The sequence below is a fragment of the Apodemus sylvaticus genome, chromosome 10 (genome assembly GCF_947179515.1).
Source record: "Apodemus sylvaticus chromosome 10, mApoSyl1.1, whole genome shotgun sequence".
Classification (NCBI taxonomy): Eukaryota; Metazoa; Chordata; class Mammalia; order Rodentia; family Muridae; genus Apodemus; species Apodemus sylvaticus.
This window is the reverse complement of record NC_067481.1, coordinates 44,320,690-44,345,744: the sequence shown is the minus strand read 5'-3', so window position 1 is coordinate 44,345,744 and position 25,055 is coordinate 44,320,690. Positions and strand designations below refer to the sequence as shown.

General features: G+C 37.2%; 1 protein-coding gene across 4 annotated transcripts in view; it reads left to right on the top strand.

Annotated features, from left to right (window-relative positions):
- Nf1 (neurofibromin 1) overlaps positions 1–25,055 on the top strand; it is a 256,323-nt gene that overhangs the window by 39,944 nt on the left and 191,324 nt on the right. For all 4 annotated transcript variants that reach the window (XM_052196154.1, XM_052196153.1, XM_052196155.1 and 1 more), the window contains exons 4-11: positions 2,905–3,095; positions 8,773–8,879; positions 14,910–14,977; positions 15,209–15,284; positions 15,886–16,043; positions 19,557–19,730; positions 20,173–20,295; positions 20,762–20,836. In XM_052196154.1, the coding sequence (XP_052052114.1) occupies positions 2,905–3,095; positions 8,773–8,879; positions 14,910–14,977; positions 15,209–15,284; positions 15,886–16,043; positions 19,557–19,730; positions 20,173–20,295; positions 20,762–20,836 (972 nt within the window). The remainder of the gene's footprint in view (positions 1–2,904; positions 3,096–8,772; positions 8,880–14,909; positions 14,978–15,208; positions 15,285–15,885; positions 16,044–19,556; positions 19,731–20,172; positions 20,296–20,761; positions 20,837–25,055) is intronic.

Genomic DNA, 25,055 nt, shown 5'->3' with positions numbered 1-25,055 from the left:
ATTATAGATGGTTGTGAGCCATCATGTGGTTGCTGAGAGTTGAATTCAGGACATCCAGAAGAATAGTGTTCTTAACAGCTGAGCCCTCTCTCTAGCCCAAGATTATTTTTTTTCAAGAAAATATTTTTGCAAACGAATCACTATTTGATTAAATTATTTCTCAGATGTTATTAGGTCTGTGCCTTTGTATAGTTGGAAGAATACAGTCAGCAAACCAAGAGCAGTCTTACTTTCCTGCCTTCATGGTACGGTTTCAACTTTATACAGATGCCGAAAATGGGCTCTATTCTTTCTTTGTGTGAAACTGTCCTTCTGAGGATAGTGATTGCCAAAAGCTTTGTGTAACTGAGCATTTTCATAGGCATGTGGAGGGGTCATTCAGGACACAGTTCTTTCCTAGGTGTCCTCTGAGTAGCTGTGTCTACTAATTTCAGTTAAGACTTTCACTTTTTCAAGACGTTTTCTGCTGTATAAAGTATTTATATTCTTACCTAATCTTAATTTTTCCCAAACATGGGTAGGTGTTTATATAAATACATAATAAATATTTTTTACATTGTATACTCCATTTATGCTAGCTAACTTATTTCTTTTTATTTAGCACAGAATACAGAATTTTGCTTTTATTCAGAATAGCTTCTCTCTTATGAGTTCTCTACAATAAATCTAGAGGGAAGACATTTAAAACAATTTTTTAAAAGATATTATATGTGGATGACTGTTTTGCCTGCGTACGCATATGTGTGAGTGTGTGTGTGGGTGTGGTGTGTGAGAGACTGGTCCCTGCAGAGCCAGAAGGGGCATCAGATCTCCTGGATCTGGAGTTAATAGTGGTTGTGAACTACTATGTGGGTGCTAAGGACCATGTTTAAGTCCTTTAGATGCTTTTAACCACTGAGCCAGCTCTCTAGCCTCAAGAAGGAAGAGATTTTAACATAATAGGATTGATGATGTGGTTGAGAAGAGAAAAAATGTTAGAAGTGATGGGGATTATGCAGGGAATTAGAAAACAAAAACCCAAAACACTCTCTCACACTCACAAAACTTTTCCTAAGGAAGTTTGTGGCCCAGAAACAAAACATTACGTATATTATTTAAGGTTTCTAAAGTTTATTTTTAAATTATTTATAATTATGTGTATATGTTTACATGTGGGTCTATGTATGAGTGTAGGTACCCTACCCTCAAAGGTCAGAAGAGGCTTTGGATCCCCCTGGAGCTAGAATTACATCCTAGAGAGTGATGTTAATGAAGAGTCATCATCCTACATGCTGGCTGGGAACTGAGCTCAGGTTCAAGTTCATGCAAGAACAGTACTTGCTCATAACCACTGAGCAAGATCTCCAGCTCCCACAGTATTTATTTTTATTTTATTTATTATTATTGTATATGCATATGGGGCACATATAGAGGCCAGAGGACAACTCTTAGATAGTCAGTTCTCATCTTCCTCTTTGACAAGGATTTTGGGGATTGACTTTAGGTCACCAGGTTTATACAATAAGCACTCACTAATCGAACCAGCTTGCCAGCCCAACATAATACTTCAAACCCTTAAAATTAAAAAAACAAAACAAAACAGTATTTATTTATTTTATTTTATGTGTATGAGTGTTTCATCTGCATGTATGAATGTATGTATGTATGTACATGCCTGATGCATGAGGAGGTCAAAAGAGGGCCTCAGAACCCTTGAAACTGTAGTTACAGATGGTTGTGAGTTACATGTGGATGCTGACAGCTGAACATGGGTCCTCTGTAAGAATAAATGCTTTGTAGCAGTCTTAGTACTTTGTAATTTCTTCTATGTCAGGCAAACCATGATTGAGTTGAGAATAGTGTAGTGTCTCCATGATTGAGTTGAGAAAAGTTTCCACAACTTTTTCTTCATTAACATTTTTAATTGAGAGGTAATATATCTTGGAGAGTGATTGCTGATATTCGTTGGAGATATCCTAATTGTAATGATGGTATATTTCCATGGTATACCTGGATAGTCTACATATTACCTTCATTTGGTCTTTTTGGTTTCTTTTTTTCTTTTCTGTTCTTTTTTTGCTTGTGGAGTTAGAGATTGTATTCAGGGCCTTGTGCATATACCACTGAGCCACAGCCCTAGAACTGTGTCAGGTTAGTAAGTTAGCTGCTGCTTAGGAAATAATCAAATAATCTGTAAGGCAGGCCAGTTTTAAAAGTAAATTTCATGGAATGTAAAAATGATATATGTGGAGTATGGGGAGTGGAATTTCTCTAGAATAAAGAAACTGAAGGGACAGAACAGTCATGTTGAATCACTTTTGGATTCTCATTGAATGCAAAGCTATGAAAGACATTTTCAATGTCATGGAATGTGGATTGGGTATTTGATACATGGAATGGTATTTATTATTTTTTGGAATGTTAATTGTGTTGAAATTACATTGGAGAATATCCTCATGAGGATAAGCTGACATACACAAGGGCTGAGATATTATAATGTTTATAATGTACTTTGTGTGATTTAACTCAGCATTATTTGTGGTGTGTAATACATGTTTTGGTCAGATTACACAGAGGCCATGTGCTTCCTACCAAGGAATTTCTCTGGAAGTTAAAGGCAAATGATATACTCACAATAAATATGAATAAAGTTTATTGAGAACTCACAGAGAACTACAAGTTTCCCAGAAGGTAGGGGTCAGCTGATAACACAAGGGAGCCTGTGAAGCAACATGGAGGGTCGGGCTTCGACTGTGAATTAGACAGGGTGACGTTCAGGGAAATAAAAGCAGCTGTTGAATTCGAGTGACGGCTGTGTGGGCGGACCTTCTATTCCAGATTCTCTGTGTGCTTGAAACTTTCAGAGCAGTGAATGTTTGCAGGTAAAGTTACAGCTTTATAATTATGTGATTATTTCCATTTTAGCAACCAAAGGACACAATGAGATTAGATGAAACAATGCTGGTCAAACAGTTACTACCAGAAATTTGCCATTTTCTTCATACCTGCCGTGAAGGAAACCAACATGCAGCCGAACTTCGGAATTCTGCTTCTGGGGTTTTATTTTCTCTCAGTTGCAACAACTTCAATGCAGTCTTTAGTCGAATTTCTACAAGGTTAGTGCCTAAATCATGTGGGGCTATCAAATAAATTTTAGAATTCTTGTCTGCATAAGAGTTGTTAACAGAATGACTTATATTTAGGCTTTTGAAGGAATTTTATATATTGATTTTTTTGACATTTTAATTATGTAATTACTTTGGAGATACTGAAATATAGACACAAATACTGCTACAGACTTGGAGGAGATGCCTCATGGTCAGATCTTCTGTCTCTGTCTCTCTGTCTCTTTCTGTCTCTGTCTCTGCCTGTCTGTCTGTCTGTCTGTCTGTCTTTCTGTCTCTGTCTATCTCTTTCATGTGGTGCTAAGGATTGAATTCAGGGTCTTGTGTATGTAGGCAAGGGCTTCAGTACAGAGCTCCCCCCTGCCCTGGCTAGGCACTTTAAACATATTCTTCAGATTGAACTATGCAAATCAGGTAGAGTAACTGAGACAAATACCAAACATTCTAATTACCCAGTTCTCATGGCTCCTAAGTTTTCTTAAAAATAATCTAAGCAATATAAAAATAAAAGGAAGTAATTATAAAGTAAAATTCTTTGGAAAGTGAGCTGTGTTTTAAGTAAATATGAAAGTCCCATTTACTGAGTATTCAGTTTATGCCATGTCTCACAATGACGCTGAAAGGTAAATAGGCAAATAAAAACTAAGGTATTGTGCTGGTGTGGTGGCTCACAACTTTAAAAGCTGAGCATTTCGGAGGCAGAGACAGTAGTTCAAGAACCCGCCTTCAGTGAGTTTGAAGCCAGCCAGGGCTGCACAGTGAGACCCTGTATTAAAAACAAAACAAAACAAAAACAAAAACAAAACAAAAAACCTCTAAGAAAACAATCAAACAAACAAATAAGAATTGTGTCAAATAACGGAATTTGACACATTTCTAAATTTCTAAATCCAATAGGCCTCAGGATCTATGTTAGCTTCATTTTATTAGTTTTCAATATTTCTACTTTAACTATCTTGTGGAATTTTAAAATACTATATATTTAATTTAGTGATTTCAAAAATGAAAGAGGCAGAAGAGATGCTTTAGTGGTTAAAAACACATGGTACTCTTACAGAGGACCTAAGTTTGGTGCCTCACAACTATTCAGTTTAGATAATCCAATACCCTGTTTGGACACCAGGCACGCATGTGGTGCACATACATGCATAATACATACATACAAGCATATATGCATAAAGTAAAAACAAAGTTTTAAAGATGTAATTTCAGAAAAGCAGAAAGTAGAGAAGTATTGGGCTGGGGATCCCTGGGCACATAAAGGCCCCACAGAAGCAGTCCTGTTGGATGGGGTATCCCTGGGACCTACGGCATAAGGCAAAGAACCACACAGTGCTGTCCTCTGACCTACACCCTCTAACATAACGCTTACAAATGAATTGTAGGGCTGGAGAGATGGTCTTGAGTTCAAATCCCAGCAACCACGTGGTGGCTCACAACCATCTGTAATGAAATCTGACGCCGTCTTTTGGGGTGTCTGAAGACAGCTACAGTGTACTTACACATAATAAATAAATCTTATAAAAAAGAATTGTAGACAAAATGAAAGACAATTATTGTTTAAATATTTCTTGATAAGTCAAAATCATAACCATGATATTATAGAGGAGAAAATTAGTTTAAAATGATGCTCAGTGGGATGAAATTATAAAGAAATTGTGGCTGACTTGTTTTCCTGAAAATGATTGGCCTTTCTTGTATAAGTACAGTTATATGGGTTCTTAATTATGATAAAATAAAAAGTATAAAACAACACACGTAGAGATTTAGTGACTAAAAGACAAATGCAAACAGAGAAAAGTAATCCTTTTGACTCTTTGGTTCCTCTCTCTGTAACTTACTAGTGTTACACAATGGGTTTCTATCATGTTCACTCTTGTTTCCCAGTAAGGTGAGTGAGAATATACAGTAAAACTTGAGAGTTTATGGTCTGCTGTTAACTCACTTGCAATCTTTTTAATAAAAAAGTTGTTGTATAATTATTATGGTAGGTGACAATAGTCTATGATATTTTATCCTACAATCTTAACAGACTATGAAAATAAAATTAAAATTTTATTTAATGATATATCATTGGTTAATGTTTATATAACAGAACATTTCCATGATTTTTTTTTTTTTGATTTTGTTTTTTTCCAGACAGGGTTTCTCTGTGTAGCCCTGGCTGTCCTGGAACTCACTCTGTAGACCAGGCTGGCCTGGAACTCAGAAATCCACCTGCCTCTGCCTCCCAGAGTGCTTGGATTACAGGTGTGCACCACCACCACCCGACTTTTTTTTGGATTTTTGAGACAGAGTTTCTCTGTATAGCCCTGGCTGCCCTGAAATTTGCTCTGTAGACAAAGCTGGCCTTGTAAATTTATTTTATATTCAGAGTCACCATACACTGATGGAGCCAGCAAGGTGACAAACAGGGAAATAGGATACTGAAAAGTTATAGAAAGTAAAAACCCTTTCATTTAGGTCACTATGAGATTATTTTTTGGAAAAAAATCTTAAATTGAAGATAAAAAACAATAAAGAAAAATACAGTTTCTTTAACTGCAGGAATTGTTAATATTTTTATAGAACAATATTTCCATGAAGTTTTTGAATAAGAGTATTGTTCTATGAAATAGAACAAATGTGCCATCTTTGAAAACCCTAAAGATCGGTTGGAGAGATGACTTAGCAGTTAAGGACACTGGCTGCTCTTCTAGAGGTCCTGAGTTCAATTTCCAGCAACCGCCTCATGGTCATCTATAAAGGGTTCTGATGTCCTCTTCTATTATGTAGGTGTACATGCAGACAGAGCATTCCTACATTCAAAAAATTATTTATTAAAAAATAAAAAACCCTAATTAAACTCACCCAAAGCTTCTTCCATGGAATTTGGAAGCAGTAGTTCATTTATAGACAACTTTTATTGATTTTCCAAGTCTAGTAGTTCTTTGTCTGTTGCCAGGATAGAAGTTGTGGCTAGAGTTTCATTGGCTTTTGTGGCAGATTAGCTAGAAATGGGATCTGTGAGATAAATGATTCATACAGCTATGTGTTTTGATTTACTTAGTACCAGAATTAGGACCACTCACCTAACAGACTGCTGTGATGGTTTAATTTAGATGGGGGCGTTTTATGATACTATTCTTATAGCTAGGTGACTAAACTAGCTAGGTTTGAATCCCTTCCTTCCTTCCTTTCTTCCCTCCCTCCCTTCCTCCCTTGCTCCCTCCCTCGTTTTGATTTTAGAGACAGACTTGTCTGTGTAGCTCCGGTTGTCCTGCAGCTAGCTCTCTGTAGACCAGGCTGACTTCCATCTCAGAGATCCTCCTGCTTCCTTCTTCTCAGTGCTAGATTAAAAGTGTGCAGCACCACCACCCAACTACATTTCATTTATAATGAAGATCATAAAGATGAGTTGAACTTTACCAGGCCCCTTGTCAGCAGATGTTCTTTTTGGTGGTGGATGGGGAAGTATTGGTGATTGAACCCAGGGCTTCATATGTTCTACCACTGAGCTACAGTTGTAGTCTTTTTATTTTGAAAAAGGGCGTCACCAAGTTGTTCAGGCTAGTCTGGACCTCATTTTGTAGATCAGGCTAGCCTTGATAGTGTCCTGCCTCAGCTTTCTTAGAAGCTGTGAGTGCAGGCCTATAACACTAAAACAGCTTCTTTAGGTTTTTTGTTTGTTGGTTTTATTAATTGAAAAATTATAACAGCTTTATTCTGCTGAAGGTCTTGTGCTGTAGGCTTATTATACTCTTTAAAGTTTTATTTTTTTGTTTTTTGTTTTGGTTTTTTGAGACGCCTGTAATCCCAAGTGCTGGGATTACAGGCGTGCGCCACCACGCCCAGCTAAAGTTTTATTTTTATATTGTTTTCTATATGTTACTTGGGTGTCAGTCCCTGTGGAGGCCAGAAGACAGTATGGGATCCCCTGAAGCTGAGATTACAGGTGGTTGTAAGCTACCATGTAGGTTCTAGGAGCAGAACTTGGGTCCTCTATAAGAGCAGCAAGTACTTTTAAGCAATCTCTCCAGCCCTCATTGTACTTTCTTACATGGAAGATTAATTGGTTTTTTTTTTTTTATAACAGGCTTGATAATACTTAATTTGATGTTTTTTTTCTTTCTTTTACAGACAGGTCTCTTGTGTCATCCAATCAATTGTTAGATGTGGATATTATCTGGACTATCCAGCATTTCCCATAAAACTTTTATCTACTTGATAATCTTTGGATCCATTATTAATTGGAAATGGCAAAAGTAAAAACATGCTGCCCTGCTCCCCTCCCGCCCTCTCTGTTTTGAAGAGTGAGGCAGGATCTCACTGTGTAGGTTCAGCTGGCCTGGAACTTGCTGTATAGCTTGGCTGGCCTTGCTGTGGCTTGCTTGGGGGCTCATGGACCTCTCCTGCCTCTGTCCCTGTCTCCAGAACGCTGGGATTAAAAGTGTGTGCTGCCTCATCTGGCTGGAATCTATCATTCTTTATTTTTAAATTGGACTTACTGTATTTCTTTATGGGTTTTGTGATTGTAAGAATTAAAACCCAGAGCCTTTTGTATTAAATTGTGGCCTTTCTCTTTATTTCTTCTTTGTTTCCTCTCTTCCTCACTACTTTCTTCTCTTCCTCCCTCCTTTCTCAAGACCAGGCTTCACTTTACTACAGACCCAAACTAACATTCTCCTGTGTCATTTTCCTGAATGCTTGGATGGTAGGCTATGATAGGCATGAGCAACCACGCCTAGCTGAAACTAGATTCAAATGTAAAGTATTTCATTTTTTTCCTGTAAACTATTTTTCCTATATATTTATATCATTTTAATACAATATGATCTAAACAGGGGATGCAGGATAGAGGCCTGTTCCACCATTATTCCTTTTTAGAATGAAGTGATTCTAAAGGTTGGAAAAGCTTACCTGTGAGTTTCTTCTCTCAGTAACTACTGCTTACCCTGCTCCCATGTGGATTGCAGTTGTAGAAAAAAAAAGTTAGGGCAGGGGCAGTAGGATGGCTCAGCAGGTAAAGGTGTTTGCTGCCAGCCTGATGACCTGAGTTCAGTCCCTGTGACCTGTATGGTGGAGGGAGAGGACAGTTCCCATGTGTGCACACACACACACTAAAGCACACACAATAAGTGTAATTTTTACAAAGGAAGAAAATTTGATACTCAGATTGTCTGAGTTTTAACAGTTATAGTGTCTAATTGTACAGCTGTATAATTTCTAACATGACTACAATAGTTGCTAATTTCCTTGTCTTCAATTTCAGGGAGACCTAGACACATTTGAAAATATGCTCCAATCTTGGAATTAGCTAAATTTTCCAGAAGAGCCATGGCTAATGTGAGAAATAGAATTCAGACCTCAGTCTTAAAGATATGAATACAAAGTTTGCTGGAATTTCACTTTTTGTCATGACTCTTAAATTGGTTGAATTATTTATTTTTTTTAAATAAATATGTTCTTATTTTATGTGTCTTCATTCATAAATCCCCTTTCCATTGAATCAGAATCTTGAACTGTTCTAAAACTCTTTTTTTTTTCTCCTGAGACAGGGTCTCTCTGTATAGCCCTGGATGTCCTAGAACTTGCTCTGTAGACCAGGCTGGCCTGGAACTCAGAAATCCACCTGCCTCTGTATTCTAAGACTTAAATTGATAATTTATTTTTGGTTTTTACTTTTCAGGTTACAGGAGTTGACTGTCTGTTCAGAAGATAATGTTGATGTTCACGATATAGAGTTGTTACAGTATATCAATGTGGATTGTGCAAAATTAAAACGACTCTTGAAGGGTAGGTTTAAATAAATATATCTGCAGTTAACCTATAATTAATCTGATTATGGTTATAGTAAATCTGTCTGAATTGAATATCAAAACAGATATTATAGTGTGCATGCTCTTGTGGAATGGCCAGTAATGCATGTGGTTGGCTGATTTTGGGATATTACAATAGAACATGAATTTTATCATTTGAGACAGGGTCTCTCTGTTTATCTCTGTCTTTCCTGGAACTCATTTTTGTAGACTAGGCTAGCCTTGAACTCAGAGATCCACCTGCCTCTGCCCCCTGAGTTTTGAGATCAAGAAGGGTGTGAACCATCATGAGAACATGGATATTTTAAATCTTGGCAATAGGAAGTTTTCTTTTTTCATTCTTTTTTTTTTTTTAAAGATTTTTTTTAAAAAGTTATTTTATGTATATGAGTGCTTTATCTGCATGCTAGAAGAGGGCATCGGATCACAAAAACTTTCTTGCTTTTTTTGTCTTTAATTTAGTACACAAATATTATTGTATTCATGGAATCTTGAATTTTTTGAAAGGCAGTTTTAAGTGGATATTAACCTAGAAAACTGGAATACCCAAAACATAATCCACACATCAAATGAGGTACAAGAAGAATGGAGGAGTGGCCCCTTGTTCTGGAAAGACTCAGTGAAGCAGTATAGGGCAAAACCAGAACAGGGGAATGGGAAGGGTTGGGTGGGAGAACGGGGGTGGGGGGAAGGGGGCTTATGGGACCTTCGGGGAGTGGGGGGGGGCCTGAAAAGGGGAAATCATTTGAAATGTAAATAAAAAATATATCGAATAAAAAAAAAGAGAAAATTTTATAGACATGAGTGTCTACTATTAAAAAAGTAAGAAATATCCCAGATAATCTAATGATAACCTTGAGGTCTTAGAAAAGCAAGAACATATAACTGGGCTAGAGAAATATTCTAGGGTTGTTGGGATGAAAGCCATATGGTCCTCAAAGAATGAATAAAAACTAAGACAAGAAAGATACCTCTTGTATATTAGAGAACAGTTATGTTATTTTAGACTGAATACTGTAAAATGCAGGTAGAGTCATGACTTAGGAAGAGGACTGTACACTACAAATTGCTTTGAATTAATATAAGATCTCTTTTTTGTGTTTTGTTTTTTTTCTTTTTTTTATTCAATATATTTTTTATTTACATTTCAAATGATTTCCCCTTTTCTGGCCCCCCACTCCCTGAAAGTCCCATAAGCCCCTTATATGATCTTATGTCAGTATTTACAACCCAAATTTGATATGATCCATTTTCCACTGTTTCAACAACTATTTCTAAAAATTGTTTAGTGATCATTTTATAATCTGAAGTAATGTTAACTGTGCTAACTTTTTTAGCTTTAAATATGAGGTTCTTTATGCTTGGCATTATGTAATTAATTATATTATTTGGGGAAAATAAGTTCCTGAAAGTATAATTTTCAAAAGATAATAAAACAAGTGTTATCCTTTATAATGCTCGAGACTTTAAAGTCTCATATTTTAATTGTACCGAATATGTCACAGGGCAGAAAGTACAGAAAAATTCTTGCAGGTAACATCAGCACAGAAAGCATAGTGTACTTGGAAAAAAAAAAAAGAAAAGAAAAGAAAAGCAGGAACAACCCGAGTTGCTGGCAGATCTGGTACTGAGCAGCTGCTGTAGCCAGATCAGCCATGGTGACTGGAAGTCCTTGTTGTCAAGCCCATGTATAACTTTCTTTCCTGCCACAATGGCCACTTTGTTCATGGGCCCATTGGACAGTAACAGAGATGTCTGGGAAAAGAGGCTGACTGTGTACAGAATGGTTCATCCTTTCTACTTCATTATTGAACTCTCCTCTCCCTCTGCTAAAGTCACCTTTTGATGAACATTTATATGGGTCACAATTATCTTTGCATCATTTGCCCGTTTGGAGAGATTTGTCTACATCTTCCCTAGTTGTCTTTCTCACTAACTTTCCAATCATGTTCCTAAGTCCCTAACCATCTTGCCAATACATTGGCTACAGCTCATGAATTCGAAAACAGTCACATCTTGCCATTTCTCATTCCAAGCAGAATATACAGCCATGTGACCCGCCCAAAGTTTGCTTTACAATGAAGATTTCTCTTCATTGGTATTTTTAATGGTTCTTCTGTAGAGGGGTTATAATGCAGTAAGTACACTGTAGCTGTCTTCAGACACAGAAGAAGAGGGCATCAGATCCCATTACAGATGGTTGCCAGCCACCATGTGGTTGCTGGGAATTGAACTCAGTGCCTCTGGAAGAACAGCCAGTGCTCTTAACCACTAAGCTGTCTCTCTAGCCCAAAAACTGAATTTCTATATGGAGAATGAAAATAAGTCCATATCTTTTTTTATACTGTGCAAAAATAAATTCAGGGTCTTAGGGTTTTACTGCTGTGAAAGACATGGTGATCAAGGCCACTCTTATAAGAACAACATTTAATTGGGTCTAGCTTATAGGTTCAGAGGTTCAGTCTACTATCATAAAGGCGGGATCATGAAAGCATCCAGACAGGCATGGTGCAGGCAGAGCTGAGAGTTCTACATCTTCATCTGAAGGCTGCTAGCAGAATATTCTTTTCCAGGAAGCTAGAGGGTCTTAAAGCCCATGTTTACAGTAACACACCTATTCCAACAAGGCCACACCTCCGAATAGTGCCACTCCCTGGGCCAAGCATATTGAAACCATGTCATTCAGTATATCAAAACCCTAATGAAAGGGGACAGGTAAAACATTTGAAGACATAGATGTAGACAAGAATTTTCTGAAAAGGACTATAGTACAGGAAAAAATACCAAGACTTGACAGAATTACATGAGATTAGAAATTTCTGCCAAGCAAAGGACATAGTCACTAGAGTAAAGAGACCATTTACAGACTTGGGAAAAGAAATTGCAAGCCTAGCTGGGCAGTGGTGGTGCAGCCTTTAATCCCAGCACTTGGGAGGCAGAGGCAGGTGGATTTCTGAGTTTGAGGTCAGCCTGATCTACAGAGTTCTAGGACAGCCAGGGCTATATAGAGAAACCCTGTCTCAGAAAAAAAACAACCCTACCCCTACCCCCAACCCCCCAAAAAAGAAAAAGAAAAATAGCCAGGGTTACATCTGGCTGGGAACGGATATCTAGGATATACAAATAACTGCTAAAACTAAACAAACTCTAAAATCATTTAGTCTATAGATAGGCTCATGAACTGAATGGAGAGTCCCTAACAGGAGAAATAAAAATGACTAGACATGGGGGAGGGGAATGCAAATTAAAACTGCTTTGAGACTCTGTCTCACCTCAGTTTTAATGGCTGTCCTGAAGAAAACAAAAGACAATGAATAGTGGTGAGGATGTGGGTGTGGCTAGTGGAATCTTTTCTAGCTACCTTTGAGAATAGAAATTTGAAACTCCATTGTGGCAGTCAATTTGAAGGGTTCCTCAGGAAAACTGATAATAGACCACATGACCCAGATATACTACTATACTGCATATCAACAGAAATTCCTGTACATCCATTTTTACTGCCACACAATTCACAGTGGCTAGGAAATGAACTGGCCTGAATGTCCACCCTGAGAAGAATGGATACAGAACATTTGGCACAGTGAGTAGTGGTGGTTGCAACAGTGGGCATTTGTGTGGTAGAGTGGAGGAAGAACTGGAAAGGCTAGTGGGAAGGTCAAGGCTGAGTTAATTTCTTGCTCATAGTGAGCTGGGCTATGTAGTTTCCTGTGGGCCAAATCCACGGACACTTGAAGATGAATCATGAGCCATGGATATGTGGGTGCCACTGCTGCTGTGTACAGGGCTGGATTCTGGAGTACTTAACTGCTAAGACATAGAAGTTGGCAGGTAGTGCTTCCAAAGGTCTCACAAGGAAGCCTATCACTTGGTATCACTTGCATCTTACAGTTTGTGGTGAGGAAGATGGATTCACCTATTAAGGCTACCACAATTGGGCGTAGTGTGATCTTTTACATCCACAGATCTTAGATTGCAAAAAATGTCCAGCAGAAAACTACCTAGGAGGGCTATTGTAATGAACCTACTTACTTCCCATTGTTCTGTAACTGGAGCAGAAGATAACAAAATATGTGGAATTTTATATGTATGTATGTATGTATGTATGTATGTATGTATGTAATGCTTATGAATACACTGTTGCTGTCTTCAGACACACCAGAAGAGGGCAACAGATTCCATTACAGATGTTTGTGAGCCACCATGTGGTTGCTGGGAATTGAACTCAGGACCTCTGGAAGAGCAGTCAGTGCTCTTAATCTCTGAGCCATCTCTCCAGCTGGGAATTAAAAAAAATAGTTAAATGGAAGAGTATAGACAATTACTGTAGCTAGGATAAAAAATAAATTTGTATGTTCTTTGACTCAGAATTTTGTAAAGTGCCTTTTTATGTGGTAACAGTTCTGTGTTGATTGGCCAGACTTCTACTTTGTGCTTTTTTATTAAAAAGCCATTTTTACAAAATAAAAAACAAAAATGCTATATATAATAATGGAATTTTATGCAGCTGAAAAGAAAAATGCCATCATGACATTTGCAGGAAAGTGGATGGAACTGGAATTTATTATGTTAAGCTAAATTAGCCTGGTTCAGACAAACAAGTCATTCTTTGTTTTCTATATGGAACTTAGATTTAAAGGTGTGATTATGCTCAGGTGCCTGTGTGTGTGTGTGCATACAAATAGATCATGAAAGGGAAAAGATCCTAAGTGAGGGGAAACAGAGGGTGTGGACTACATGCAATATGGAAGCAAAGGGAGGACTGCCTGGTTGGGAAGAAAGGGAGCCAGTGAGGAGGAGGCAAGTAGCACAGGGGTAACAATGGAGAGCAGCATGTAATGACACATATTTATGAAATGTCATAATGATACCCAGTTCTCTTCATGATACTTTGAAAATTAGAAGAATTCAAAGATAAAGTGTAATCTACCTTAAGACTGTCAGAATCAAAGCCGTCTTACTGGACAGTGGCAGATGGTCAGTATGTTGCTCAGTGGACAACTTTTCTGAAAAGCAGCTCTATAGAGCTCAACATCCTCAGAAAGTATTTGTTTCTTGCTGACACAGTTGCTTACCTTGAAGAAAAAGACAGTGGGTAAAACTTTACATAAGTATAAGTATTTATCAGTACTACTCAAAATGTTGAAATGCTAGAAATTAGCTAAATGTACAACTGAATTACATTTAACCAGTGTCTATTTTTAAAGTTTTGTTATGTGTGCATATGCATGCAGTGCCCGCCCTCAATCTGCAGAAGGGGGTGTTGGAGCCTGTGAAGCTGAGGTTATAGATGGTTGTGAAGAGGGAACTGGACTCAGGTCCTTTGAACAGCAGCCAGTGCTCTTGACTTAGGAACCATCTCTCTAGCCTGTATAGGGTTTGTTGTGTTGTTGTTGTGGGGCAGGCCTCTCCGTGTAGTGCTGGCTGTCCTGGAACCTTCTCTGCAGACCAGGCCTTTGCTTAAACTCACAGGGACCCACCTGCTTCTGTGTCCCGAGTGCTAGGGTTAAAGGTGTCGCCACCAGGGCTGGCTTTTGTTTTTTAACAGACTTAAACATAAGAGTTATTATTTTTATTGTATGTGTAAGGGTGTTTTGGCTGCATGTGTCTGTAGCATGTTTGTGCCTGGTGCCTGCTGAGGACAGAAGAGGGCGCCTGATGGCCTGAACTGGAATGGATGGTTGTGAGCTACCTTTTGGGTGGTGGCTATCTAACCTAGGCTCTAGTTCTCTTAACCACCAAGCCATTTTTATAGTTTTTGTTTTTTTGTTTTGTAAATCAATTTAAAAATAGAACAAAGGGAAAACTTGACGTTTAAGGCATGTTTGCTTTTTATTTACTTCAGTCACCATCAATGTAGCTCATGGGTTTGGGGTTTATGCTGATTTTTATTATTAACTTGCTTATTAATAATACTGGAAACAAAATAGTTTATAAAATTATTTTATAATAGTTCTGAATTTTATTTGTGAAATAACTGAGAGTTAATAAAGCACCTTTTCCCCTCCAGAAACAGCATTTAAATTTAAAGCCCTGAAGAAGGTCGCCCAGTTGGCAGTTATAAATAGCTTAGAAAAGGTAAGCTTCAACCTCTTGGCTATTCAAATGTTGGTTTTGATTGTGAACTTGACTGTATTTCATATCTTGAGTATAAGAAAGTCAAAGCTTGCATGGTTGTTCCATACTACCTGAATGGGAAGAGTGCAATGTAATATTTGTGTGAAGAAACTTAAATTCTGTGCTATTTAATATATTGGAAAATTGACTGCTTTCCTATTAAAAAAACACATATTTTTTTGTTACTTATAGGCTTTTTGGAACTGGGTAGAAAATTATCCAGATGAATTTACAAAGCTATACCAAATTCCACAGACAGACATGGCAGGTAAGCTGGCTAAAGAGTGATTGGGTGTGGGGTGAGGGGTGGGCATGGCACCTTGTTAAACTCTCAGAGGCAAATGTGCTACCTTTCAGCTTATTGTGGGAAAAAGTGGTTTTTCTGTCTTTTGGTCAGCTGTAACAACAATTGCAGTTTTCTCTCCTGTTTCGGTATTATGTCCAGTCCTTTCCTGAGCAAGTGGGTAAAAAGAAGTTTGAAATGAAACTCTAGCCTTTCATGTTGTGACTGAATACTGGTGGCTTTCTCACAACGTGTGTGTGTGTTTTCTAGAACTCTATATTTAGGTATATCTAAGGAGGAAATACCATTTTTACTTCTGAATAACAATTTCGGGGGCATGCCTGCATAGTAGAGTCTAGAGACCCCTGGGGAGCTGTCAGCCTTGCGTTCCTTCTGTAAGACCACTGAGCCCGTGACAACACACAGAGCTATTCTAAAATACCAACTTTTCTAGGATGGGTCATATTAGCTCTTCTCACCCATTCTTTTAAACTGTGATATTTGAGTGTTTTAATAAATCTGGGTTTTAATTTAATGCAGGATTTTCTTATCTAATATAATCATTTAATGTTTGTATTTTTCACAGAGTGTGCAGAAAAGCTGTTTGACTTGGTGGATGGTTTTGCAGAAAGCACCAAACGTAAAGCAGCAGTTTGGCCACTACAAATCATTCTTCTTATTTTGTGTCCAGAAATAATCCAGGACATATCCAAGGATGTGGTGGATGAAAACAACATAAACAAGGTGAGCTGGTAAAAGGAGTGTCTGCCCTTTCCTGATAGGAGCAGCGTGTTTACTCAAGGTGAACATTTTAGTTACATCCATGCTAGGTCAAATAGTTGATTGGCCTTGGCAGAGATATATTCACGTGTTATTTTATTTGAAAGAAGGATGAATAATATATTCATGACTGAAAGGCTCTGAACTCTGTGGGTTGTAATGCTGAGTAATAGTAAACCAGATAAATTCTGTTATTTAAGCTTTTATTCATCATTAAAATACAAATAGAAATTTATGTTTTTGGTTTTTTTTTTTTGTTTGTTTGTTTGTTTGTTTTTTTTGAGACAGGGTTTCTCTGTGTAGTCCTGGCTGTCCTGGAACTCACTCTGTAGACCAGGCTGGTCTCGAACTCAGAAATCCGCCTGCCTCTGCCTCCCAAGTGCTGGGATTACAGGTGTGTGCCACCACGCCCGGCTAGAAATTTATGTTTATAAATTAAATTTGGCTGGCTATTTGCAAAGAAATTGCATAGCTAACAATGCATTTTCTAAGGTTTCAGCACAATGGCTTAAGGAAATGTGTATTGACTATATTTTTTTGTTATGAAACATAACTGTCCTAACAATTTAATTTCTGTAAAATTAATAATAAAAATTGGAAATTTCTATCTTTTCTATGGGCTAAAATAACCTAATTAGATAAAAATCATTTAGACATTTTTTTTTTTTTTTTTTGCATTTGGTTTTTCAAGACAGGGTTTCTCTGCATTGCCCTGGCTGTCCTGGAACTCACTCTGTAGACCAGGCTGGCTTCAAACTCAGGAATCCAACTGCCTCTGCCTCCCAGAGTGCTGGGATTACAGGCACCGCCCGGCTGATAAAAATCATTTAAAATCATCCGTTCTTGGTGATCCTAAATTTTCCTTATTATCATTAGTTTAAAAAAGCAGAGATTTGTGAGATGATTATTTATTGGTTAAGAGCACTCTCAGTTCTTCCAGATTACTTGAGTTCATTTTATTCTTATTCTATTTATTGATTTACAATTTTTATAAAACCATCTTATAGCCCTGCCTGGTTTTCAAAGTCTTTAATATCGCCACATTAAGTTTTGATTTTGGTAATTTCGGTCTGCATGCATGCATAAGCACTTGGTTGGTTGGTCTGTAGGTCAGCTGGCTGTGTGTGTGTGTGTGTGTGTGTGTGTGCATGTGATGGGTAGCACCGATTCATGGTGGCCTGCTCATTGCTCTCAGCCCTGTTTCCTTGAGCTAAGTTCTCTCACTGAACCTAGAACTCACAGTTTTTTTGACTGATGTTAATCAGTCAACAAACCCTCAGCAACTTTATTGTCTCTGTCCCTCAAGGCACTTGAGGTCATGCTTAGCTTTTTTTTTTTTTTTAAATATTTATTTATTTATTATATGTAAGTACACTGTAGGTGTCAGATCTCTTTATGGATGGTTGTGAGCCACCATGTGGATGCTGGGATTCAAACTCATGACCTTTGGAAGAGCAGTCAGTGCTCTTACCCGCTGAGTCATCTCTCCAGCCCCCATGCTTAGCTTTTTAAATGGTTCTGGGACCCAAACTCAGATCTTTTTGCTTGTAGAGCCGGCCCTTCTCCAGGTCCCCCTCCCGCCCCGCCCCCAAATCTAGCAGAAATTTGTAAATTTTGTTGACTACTTTTAGTAAACTTTTGGTTTTGTTGGTTTTCTCCTTTGCTGTTGTGTTTTGTTACATTGATCTTTAATAGTTAAAATCCCTGCCCACATGCTACTTCTGAGTTTAGCTTGCTCTTCTCCCCTTCCTGTGAGTTACTTGATGGGAGAGTTTTCTTTCTTTTCATGTGTTTGCATTTCTTCTGCACTGCCTTTGCTCTGATGTGTTACACTGCTCAACCCGAGGTGTTCCTCGTGGTCTTTTCCTGATAAGGTCTTTTTTTTTTTTTTTAATTATCTACTATTTACTTATGACTGTGTTGAGTTTTTACATATTTGTGAATTTTCTAGTTTTCCATATGCTCTGGTTTCAGTCCCCTTTACGAGAGATGACATGCTGCTTAATTTTAACCTCTTTCAACTTATTAAGACCTGCTTAGTAACCTCACATGTGGTTCATTTTGGGAAATGCACTATGTGGACTTAAGAACATGTATTCTTCTGGTTTGGGGAAAGCTTAGCTTTTGAAATGTTAAATAGATTTAAATATCTATGTGGAGATGAGGTAGAGGTCTGAGATTTTCATTTAGTTGAAAAACCAGGGGAAGACATTTTTAAGAATGATTGAAATAACAGAAATTGACTTTTTTAGTTGTTGGAAAGATGGCTCAGGGTTTCAGATCATTTGTAGAGTACCTAGGTGCTTGTTCCAGCTCCCTTATTGGGTCATTTACAGCTGCCTGTGACTCAGGTTCTAGGCTCATGGTACACATAAAGCAAGCAGACACCCAAACATTCACATAAACTAAAATGAATCTTTCAACAAGATAGACTGTTTTGCTTTTTTAATTATTTATTTTTCAATGAAAAAAGGTGTGTGTGCTCTGTGTGGCTCATGTTCCAACAGAGGCATAAGATCCTTTGAGCTGCGGTTCCAAGCAGTGTGGGTCCTAGAAACGGGAAGAGTGGCAATGCTCTTAACCACTGAACCATTGCTTCTGGGTAGCTAATTGTAAGAGTTTTATTTCTTGTGTTGGTGCTGCTTTTTAAAATTGAAACATACAAGGACAAAGGCCTGGCACACTTAGAGATTATCAGCACATCTAGTTGGTTCAGTCTGTCTTCCTCCTTTGGTTGGTCAGGTCTGATTTCCTAGTGATCTTCATAAAGTCTCTACAACCCCTTGACCCTGACCTGAACAGTTCAGGACACATCACAAAAACAGTACATGGGTGACTGGACAACGTCATTGGATGTCATCTTCATTGGGGAGGTCTTCAATATCATTTTAATTCTGCAACGACTGTCTTTTTATTAGCTGTCAAGTATGTTAAGATACTAGTCCTGCCCCCATCTTTGTCTAGGTAGGGCCCTGAGCTTGTAAGGAACATCTTGTTTACAGCTGTATTTATGTATGGCTTGTGGCAAAGCTACATTTAAATTTTTTTTTTTTTATTTCTAGAAATGAAATTTAGAGCAACAGAATACCCGTGGGCATAGTGTTTAGAAGGCTGGAGTTAAATATACTCTACAGTAGTAGGAAAGAGTAAAACAATGTGACTTATTACACAGCCAAGACAGGCTAATGATTAAGCTTCAAAGGTAACATCGAAAGGAAAGATAAAATCAACTAATACATAGTTCAAATGTATAGTAAGGAATGTTTCTTTTCTCTGTAGTAAGTTAACAGAGAAAGTAGGGAAAGTGTTCTATGGGGTTTTTTAAAGTGCTGATTCCTTAAATATGAAATGAGAGCCAAATACAAGCTATTTATGTTTATAATTGGAGTTTTAGAGGTGGCCAATTTGCTACTTTGTTAGATATAGCTGTAATAGTACAAACTAGATGTATTGTCTTCCTATATTTAAATTCTGTAGAAGCTGTTTCTGGACAGTTTGCGAAAAGCACTTGCTGGCCACGGAGGAAGCAGACAGCTGACTGAAAGTGCTGCCATTGCTTGTGTCAAGTTGTGTAAAGCAAGTACTTACATCAACTGGGAAGATAATTCTGTCATCTTCCTACTAGTTCAGTCCATGGTGGTTGATCTTAAGGTAATATGCTGTTCTTTCTCTTCTATAGACATTAAGGAATTAAGTAGATGGCTAACCTTCTTGTAAAAATGTTCTGCTAAAGAAAATTGCTAATCTAAACTTTGGGTTAACTTTGATGATATATTTAGAGGACCTGCTTTTTTTATTTCTGTGCTCATTAGTCTAGACTGAGGACAGGAAGACTGGTATGCATTGAGTTTTCTTAATGTATATATAGATGCTTGAGTCTTAATGTAGATTTGGCTTGAGAGGAATCATATATGATATAGTAAGTCTTAGATGATATTGACAGACTATAGTAACCAGTATTTTGTGCTTTTTCTGGCTACTAAAGTTTATTATAATTGATGTGGATAATATTTATTGATTATGTTTATATACCTGTTAAATAAGTACTTCATGACTATTTAAAGGCCATTGTTTTTTATTGGGATTTTTATAGAACCTGCTTTTTAATCCAAGTAAACCGTTCTCTAGAGGCAGTCAGCCTGCAGACGTGGACCTCATGATTGACTGTCTTGTCTCTTGTTTCCGGATAAGCCCTCATAACAACCAACACTTTAAGGTAAGGTAATTGTTTCATATAACCATGTTTATTGACATGGTTATCCTTATAAAATCCAGAACCTGTAAAGATAGATAGGTATACTTTTATTAATATTTCTTTTTAAAAAAACAGATTTATTTTTATTTCATGCATCTGGCTGTTTTATCTGCATTTATTTCTGTGCACCATGTATGTGCTTGAGGCTGACAGAGGCCAGAAGAGGGCATTGTATCTGCTGGAACTATAGTTACAGACAGTTGTGAGCTGTTGTGTGTGAGTGCTGGGAACTGAACCTAGATCCTCTTAAAGAGCAATCAGTGGTCTTAACCTCTGAGATAGCTTTCTAGCCTCTTAATAATATTTAATTCTAATTCTTGATGTTCATTTCAAGACCTTAAATTTATTTTATTGAAAGTAGCTTATATTTTGCTGTTCCTTTTTCTCTTTTGTGTTAATGAACAATTTTTTTTTTTTTTTTTGGCAGATCTGCCTGGCTCAGAATTCACCTTCTACATTTCACTATGTGTTGGTAAACTCACTGCACCGCATCATCACCAATGTAAGTCTGAAAGGTATTATTGCATTACTAAACTGTTAAGTTTTCTTTTTTGTTTTGGGTTATATGTTCTATCCTTTTTAAGGGAGATTCTGGTTTTATCAAATGTTCTGAATTTAGACTTTTATATAAAACAGAGAGCTTCCCTAAGATGATTACACCAGTATTTGATGCCCAGCTTCAGTTGTATGTTCAGTCTCTACTGAGGCTCTTACTGAGAGGGATGGAAGGAGTAAACCTAAAAAGTTTCATTTAAAGTTCAAAATCTGTTGAGAACCTGCCACTGAAATATAACTTACTGCTTTCAAAGCAAACATTTGATAGACCCTGACTTACTGTCTTTTTGCTTAAGTCCAAAGGAAGAATACTTTTTATTTTAATCTTTTATTGACTATATTCTTTATTTACATTTCATATTTTATGCCCTTTCCTGGTTTCCCCCTTCCAGAAAACCCCATCCCATCCTTCCACCCCCTGCCTCCAAGACAATGCCCCTCTGCCCTACCCACTCCCCACCCAACACACTCCTACTTCTCCCCCCTCAGTTTCCCTTTGTTAAGGCCTCTGTTGAGCCTTTACCTGACCAAGGATCATTCCTCCCATTCATGCCCAACAAGGCCTCCCTCTGCCACATTTTTGGCTGGAACCATGTGTGCTCCTTGATTGATGGTTCAGTCCCTGGGAGTCTTGGGGCATCTGGGTGACTGAAATCACTGTTCTTCCCATGGGGCCCTTCAGCTCCTCTGAACCATCCTCCAGCTCCTCCATTGGGGACCCCAGGCCCAGTCCAATAGTTGGTTGCTAGCACCTGCCTCTGTATTTGTAAGGCTCTGGCAGGGCCCCTCTGGAGACAACCATGGCATGCTCCTTTTGGTATGTACTTGTCATCCATAAGTGCCGGGGTTTGGTGACTGTTTATAGAATGAATCCCCAGGTAGGGCAGTCTCTGGGTAGCCTTTCCTTCAGTCTCTGCCCCCACACTTTTTCTCTATAATTGCTCCTGTGAGTATTTTGTTCCCTTTCTCAGAAAAACCAAAGCACCCACACTTTGGTCTTCCTTCTTCTTGGGCTCAAAGGAAGAATAATTATAGTGTGCCCTAGTTATGGCACATTTAAAATGGTGAAACTTTATTTGATTTTACCTTTTAATCCCCCTTAATGAGAATAAAACCCTGACATGCTTTAAAATACATACCAGATGAAAGCATATCAGAGAAAATAGCTGAATTCATTAGAGGCAAAGTTTGTGCTGTGTGTGTACTAAGTGGAAAGCAGGCAGGGAAGCAGTACTAGATGTGGACGGACTGTGGAATTGAAAAATCTGCTCCTTATATGAACAGTTGGATTCGAATGTTCTCTGATTTGATTTTTCTTAGTGCTACTTTTACACATTGACAGATATGATACATTTATAAGTAACTTGTTTACTTTCTTTTTTCTTCCCTTAAAGTCTTTAATGGCTAATACTTTGGAATATTTGTCTTACTTAGTACTAAATTTTATTTTATGACTTGGGAATTAAAATAATACCCATGAGTTCATTTGCCTTGGAATTATCAAATTAAACCTAATGTTACTCTTTTTTAAAGGTATTTTGGCAGGGAAAATAACTGCTGATGAAGCTACTTAGTAACATACTCATTTTGCTTTGTGGAGTGCTAGTAGCACGCTAGGATGCTAGGTCTCTTTTTCAGCCTGGCCTTGCAGGACATTTACCATCCATGAAATGGCAACCATGCTATATCTCCTGCATTATGAACAACATTTGAATATTGCTGGTAGAGGTCTAAGTTACACTAAATCCAGTTAGTTCCAACAAGGATAGTATTACAAATCTGAATGTAGATAAAATATGTTTACATAAAAACCTGTACATTTGCCAGTGTAATGACTCAGGCCACTGTCTTATTGACCCAGCACATTGATTCATTCCAAGGTTTAGTTTTAAATTTAAAAAACAAAAAAGATGATTTTTCTATCCCATAAGTTCATATGTAATTCAAAAATACTAGTTGCTCCCTTTGATTCAAAATATTGAAAGTATTCTACTTATTAATTCTTTATATAATAAATTTATATAACTTTATATAAATAAACTTTATATAAATGGTTAAAATTTAATAAATCCAAGTTTATAGTCTTTGAATATTGTGTGATTAGTTACTTTAATTGTGAAATATTTTTGTCTATAATTGAATACATAGAGCACTTTCAAGCATGGACTTGGCACTGCTGTAAGTGGCTGAGCTGCTTCTTTCTGGTTTCAAGCATGCCTGGAGTGTTAGTTCCTGCATGCTTCAGTGTGCCTGGTGAAAGTGTGTGCACCCCTTCTAAGGAGTGCTGCATGTTTGGAGGCAGAGTGTGTCTGCACCTGGGGACTTTTGTGTATATGAAGCACCTGTGCTGACTAGTCTTTAAATGCATCAGCATCTGTTGAGTGGAATAGCTTGTAAAGAATTCAAATAATGCCGATGTGTCTGTTTGTTTGTTCATTTCTTGAGACAAAGTCTCACCAAGTAGTTTCAGATGACCCAAGACTATATAGACCAAGCAGGCCTTAAACTCAGAGAGATCTGTCTGCCTCCTGAGTGGTGGGGTTAAATGACTGAGCTCTTACACCCAGCCTCCAAAGTGACTTTCAGGTTATACTTTAGTTATACCTCATCCTTAAAGATTGCTTGGTAAATTGTTTTTTATTAGAGTCCACACTGCCCAGACTTAAGGCTAACAAATACTGACTTTCAATTGTTAAAGACTATAATAGTAAATATGTAAATTTATACAATTGAGTATTATAGAGTTTTACCAGAATTTTTTAGTAGGAAAATGTTTGTTTTCAAGTAATATGAATTCTCTCCTAGATTGATGGAGTCTAGATCTGAAATGCTGGTATATATTTTCTTTTGAAGTGGTTTGGTTCAGTATACCTCCTCAGTTTTCCTTTTCCATGTCTATTAAGACAGTTTACAACTTTAAAAAATTATTATGTTCCTCTAAAAGATTAAAGTTGTAAAAAACCCATTTTTTATGGGTTTATGTAGAATAAGAAATTATGTTTGGCATTTTAGATTGCTTCTATGATTTGTCCTCATACACAATTTCTAAGTGCTGTGTTTGGATTTAAAACATTCCAGTTTCCATTAGAAATTCTTAAAATCTAGTCACTATTTGAATTTTGATGCAGTTGTAGTTTTTTAGTAGTTCTAAAATGGTGTTTATACTGTCACTTTTTGAAAATGATTTGCACTAAGAGAGAAACTATAGTTTTAAGATCTATGTTATATTTGTATCATCTGTATAGACTTTTTAAAGGTTAAATTAGATGTGCAGCTAGGAAATTTAAAAAAATATACATGTAAGTCAACCTTCTACAGATAAGACAGTAGTTCATTGCAGATTTTTTTCTTGTAGCAGTTTATTGTAGTTTACTTTTTAATAGTTTATATATTGAAGGTAATCTCTGGCAAGAGATGGTTAAAGATGTATTTCTAGGTCACTTGAAAATCTTTTAAATCACCTCTTGAGGAATGTCCATAATTCACTTATATTAGTATTAATATTTTAAATAAACTTATTTAAATATGTGAAATGTCAATTTCATTGACTAGTTTGAGAATGTGCACAGTAACTAATCAAAATATTAATGTTTTCTTTTATTAACTCAAGGATGTCCTAATTTTTAGTGCCTTATTATTGTATTTGAAAACATATCCTCTTACTTTGAAATAAATTATTTCCTTACAAAAATAGAAAATTATAAAAAATTTTGAATCTTAAGTCTAAAAGTTAATATATAGTGCATACATATTACTGTGTACAGTTATTAAAAATGATGACATAGTAAGCTGGGTGTGGTGGCTTATGCTTGCAGCTCGGGCATTTATGAGGTTGAGGCAGGAGAATCATAGGTTCTAGGCCAGTTTGGACAACATAGTGAATTCCAGCAAGAACCTGTGTCAAAAAACAAACAGATGTAAAACAAACCAAAACTGAAAATAGCAACCTCCACTCCTAGTCATTTTGTATAAGATATTAAAGAAGATGCTTGTCTGTTTAGTTTATTGATTTTTGCCAAGATTTTATGCAGTGTGTAGGAAGAAGTCAGGACTCCGTGTGCTCTCTTTTCTTTTTCTTTTTAAATCATTCAGCCTTTTGTTACTTTAAGGTGGTTAACAAATATAGAAATCTAATTACACTGATTGATTTGGGCAAATCAATGCCT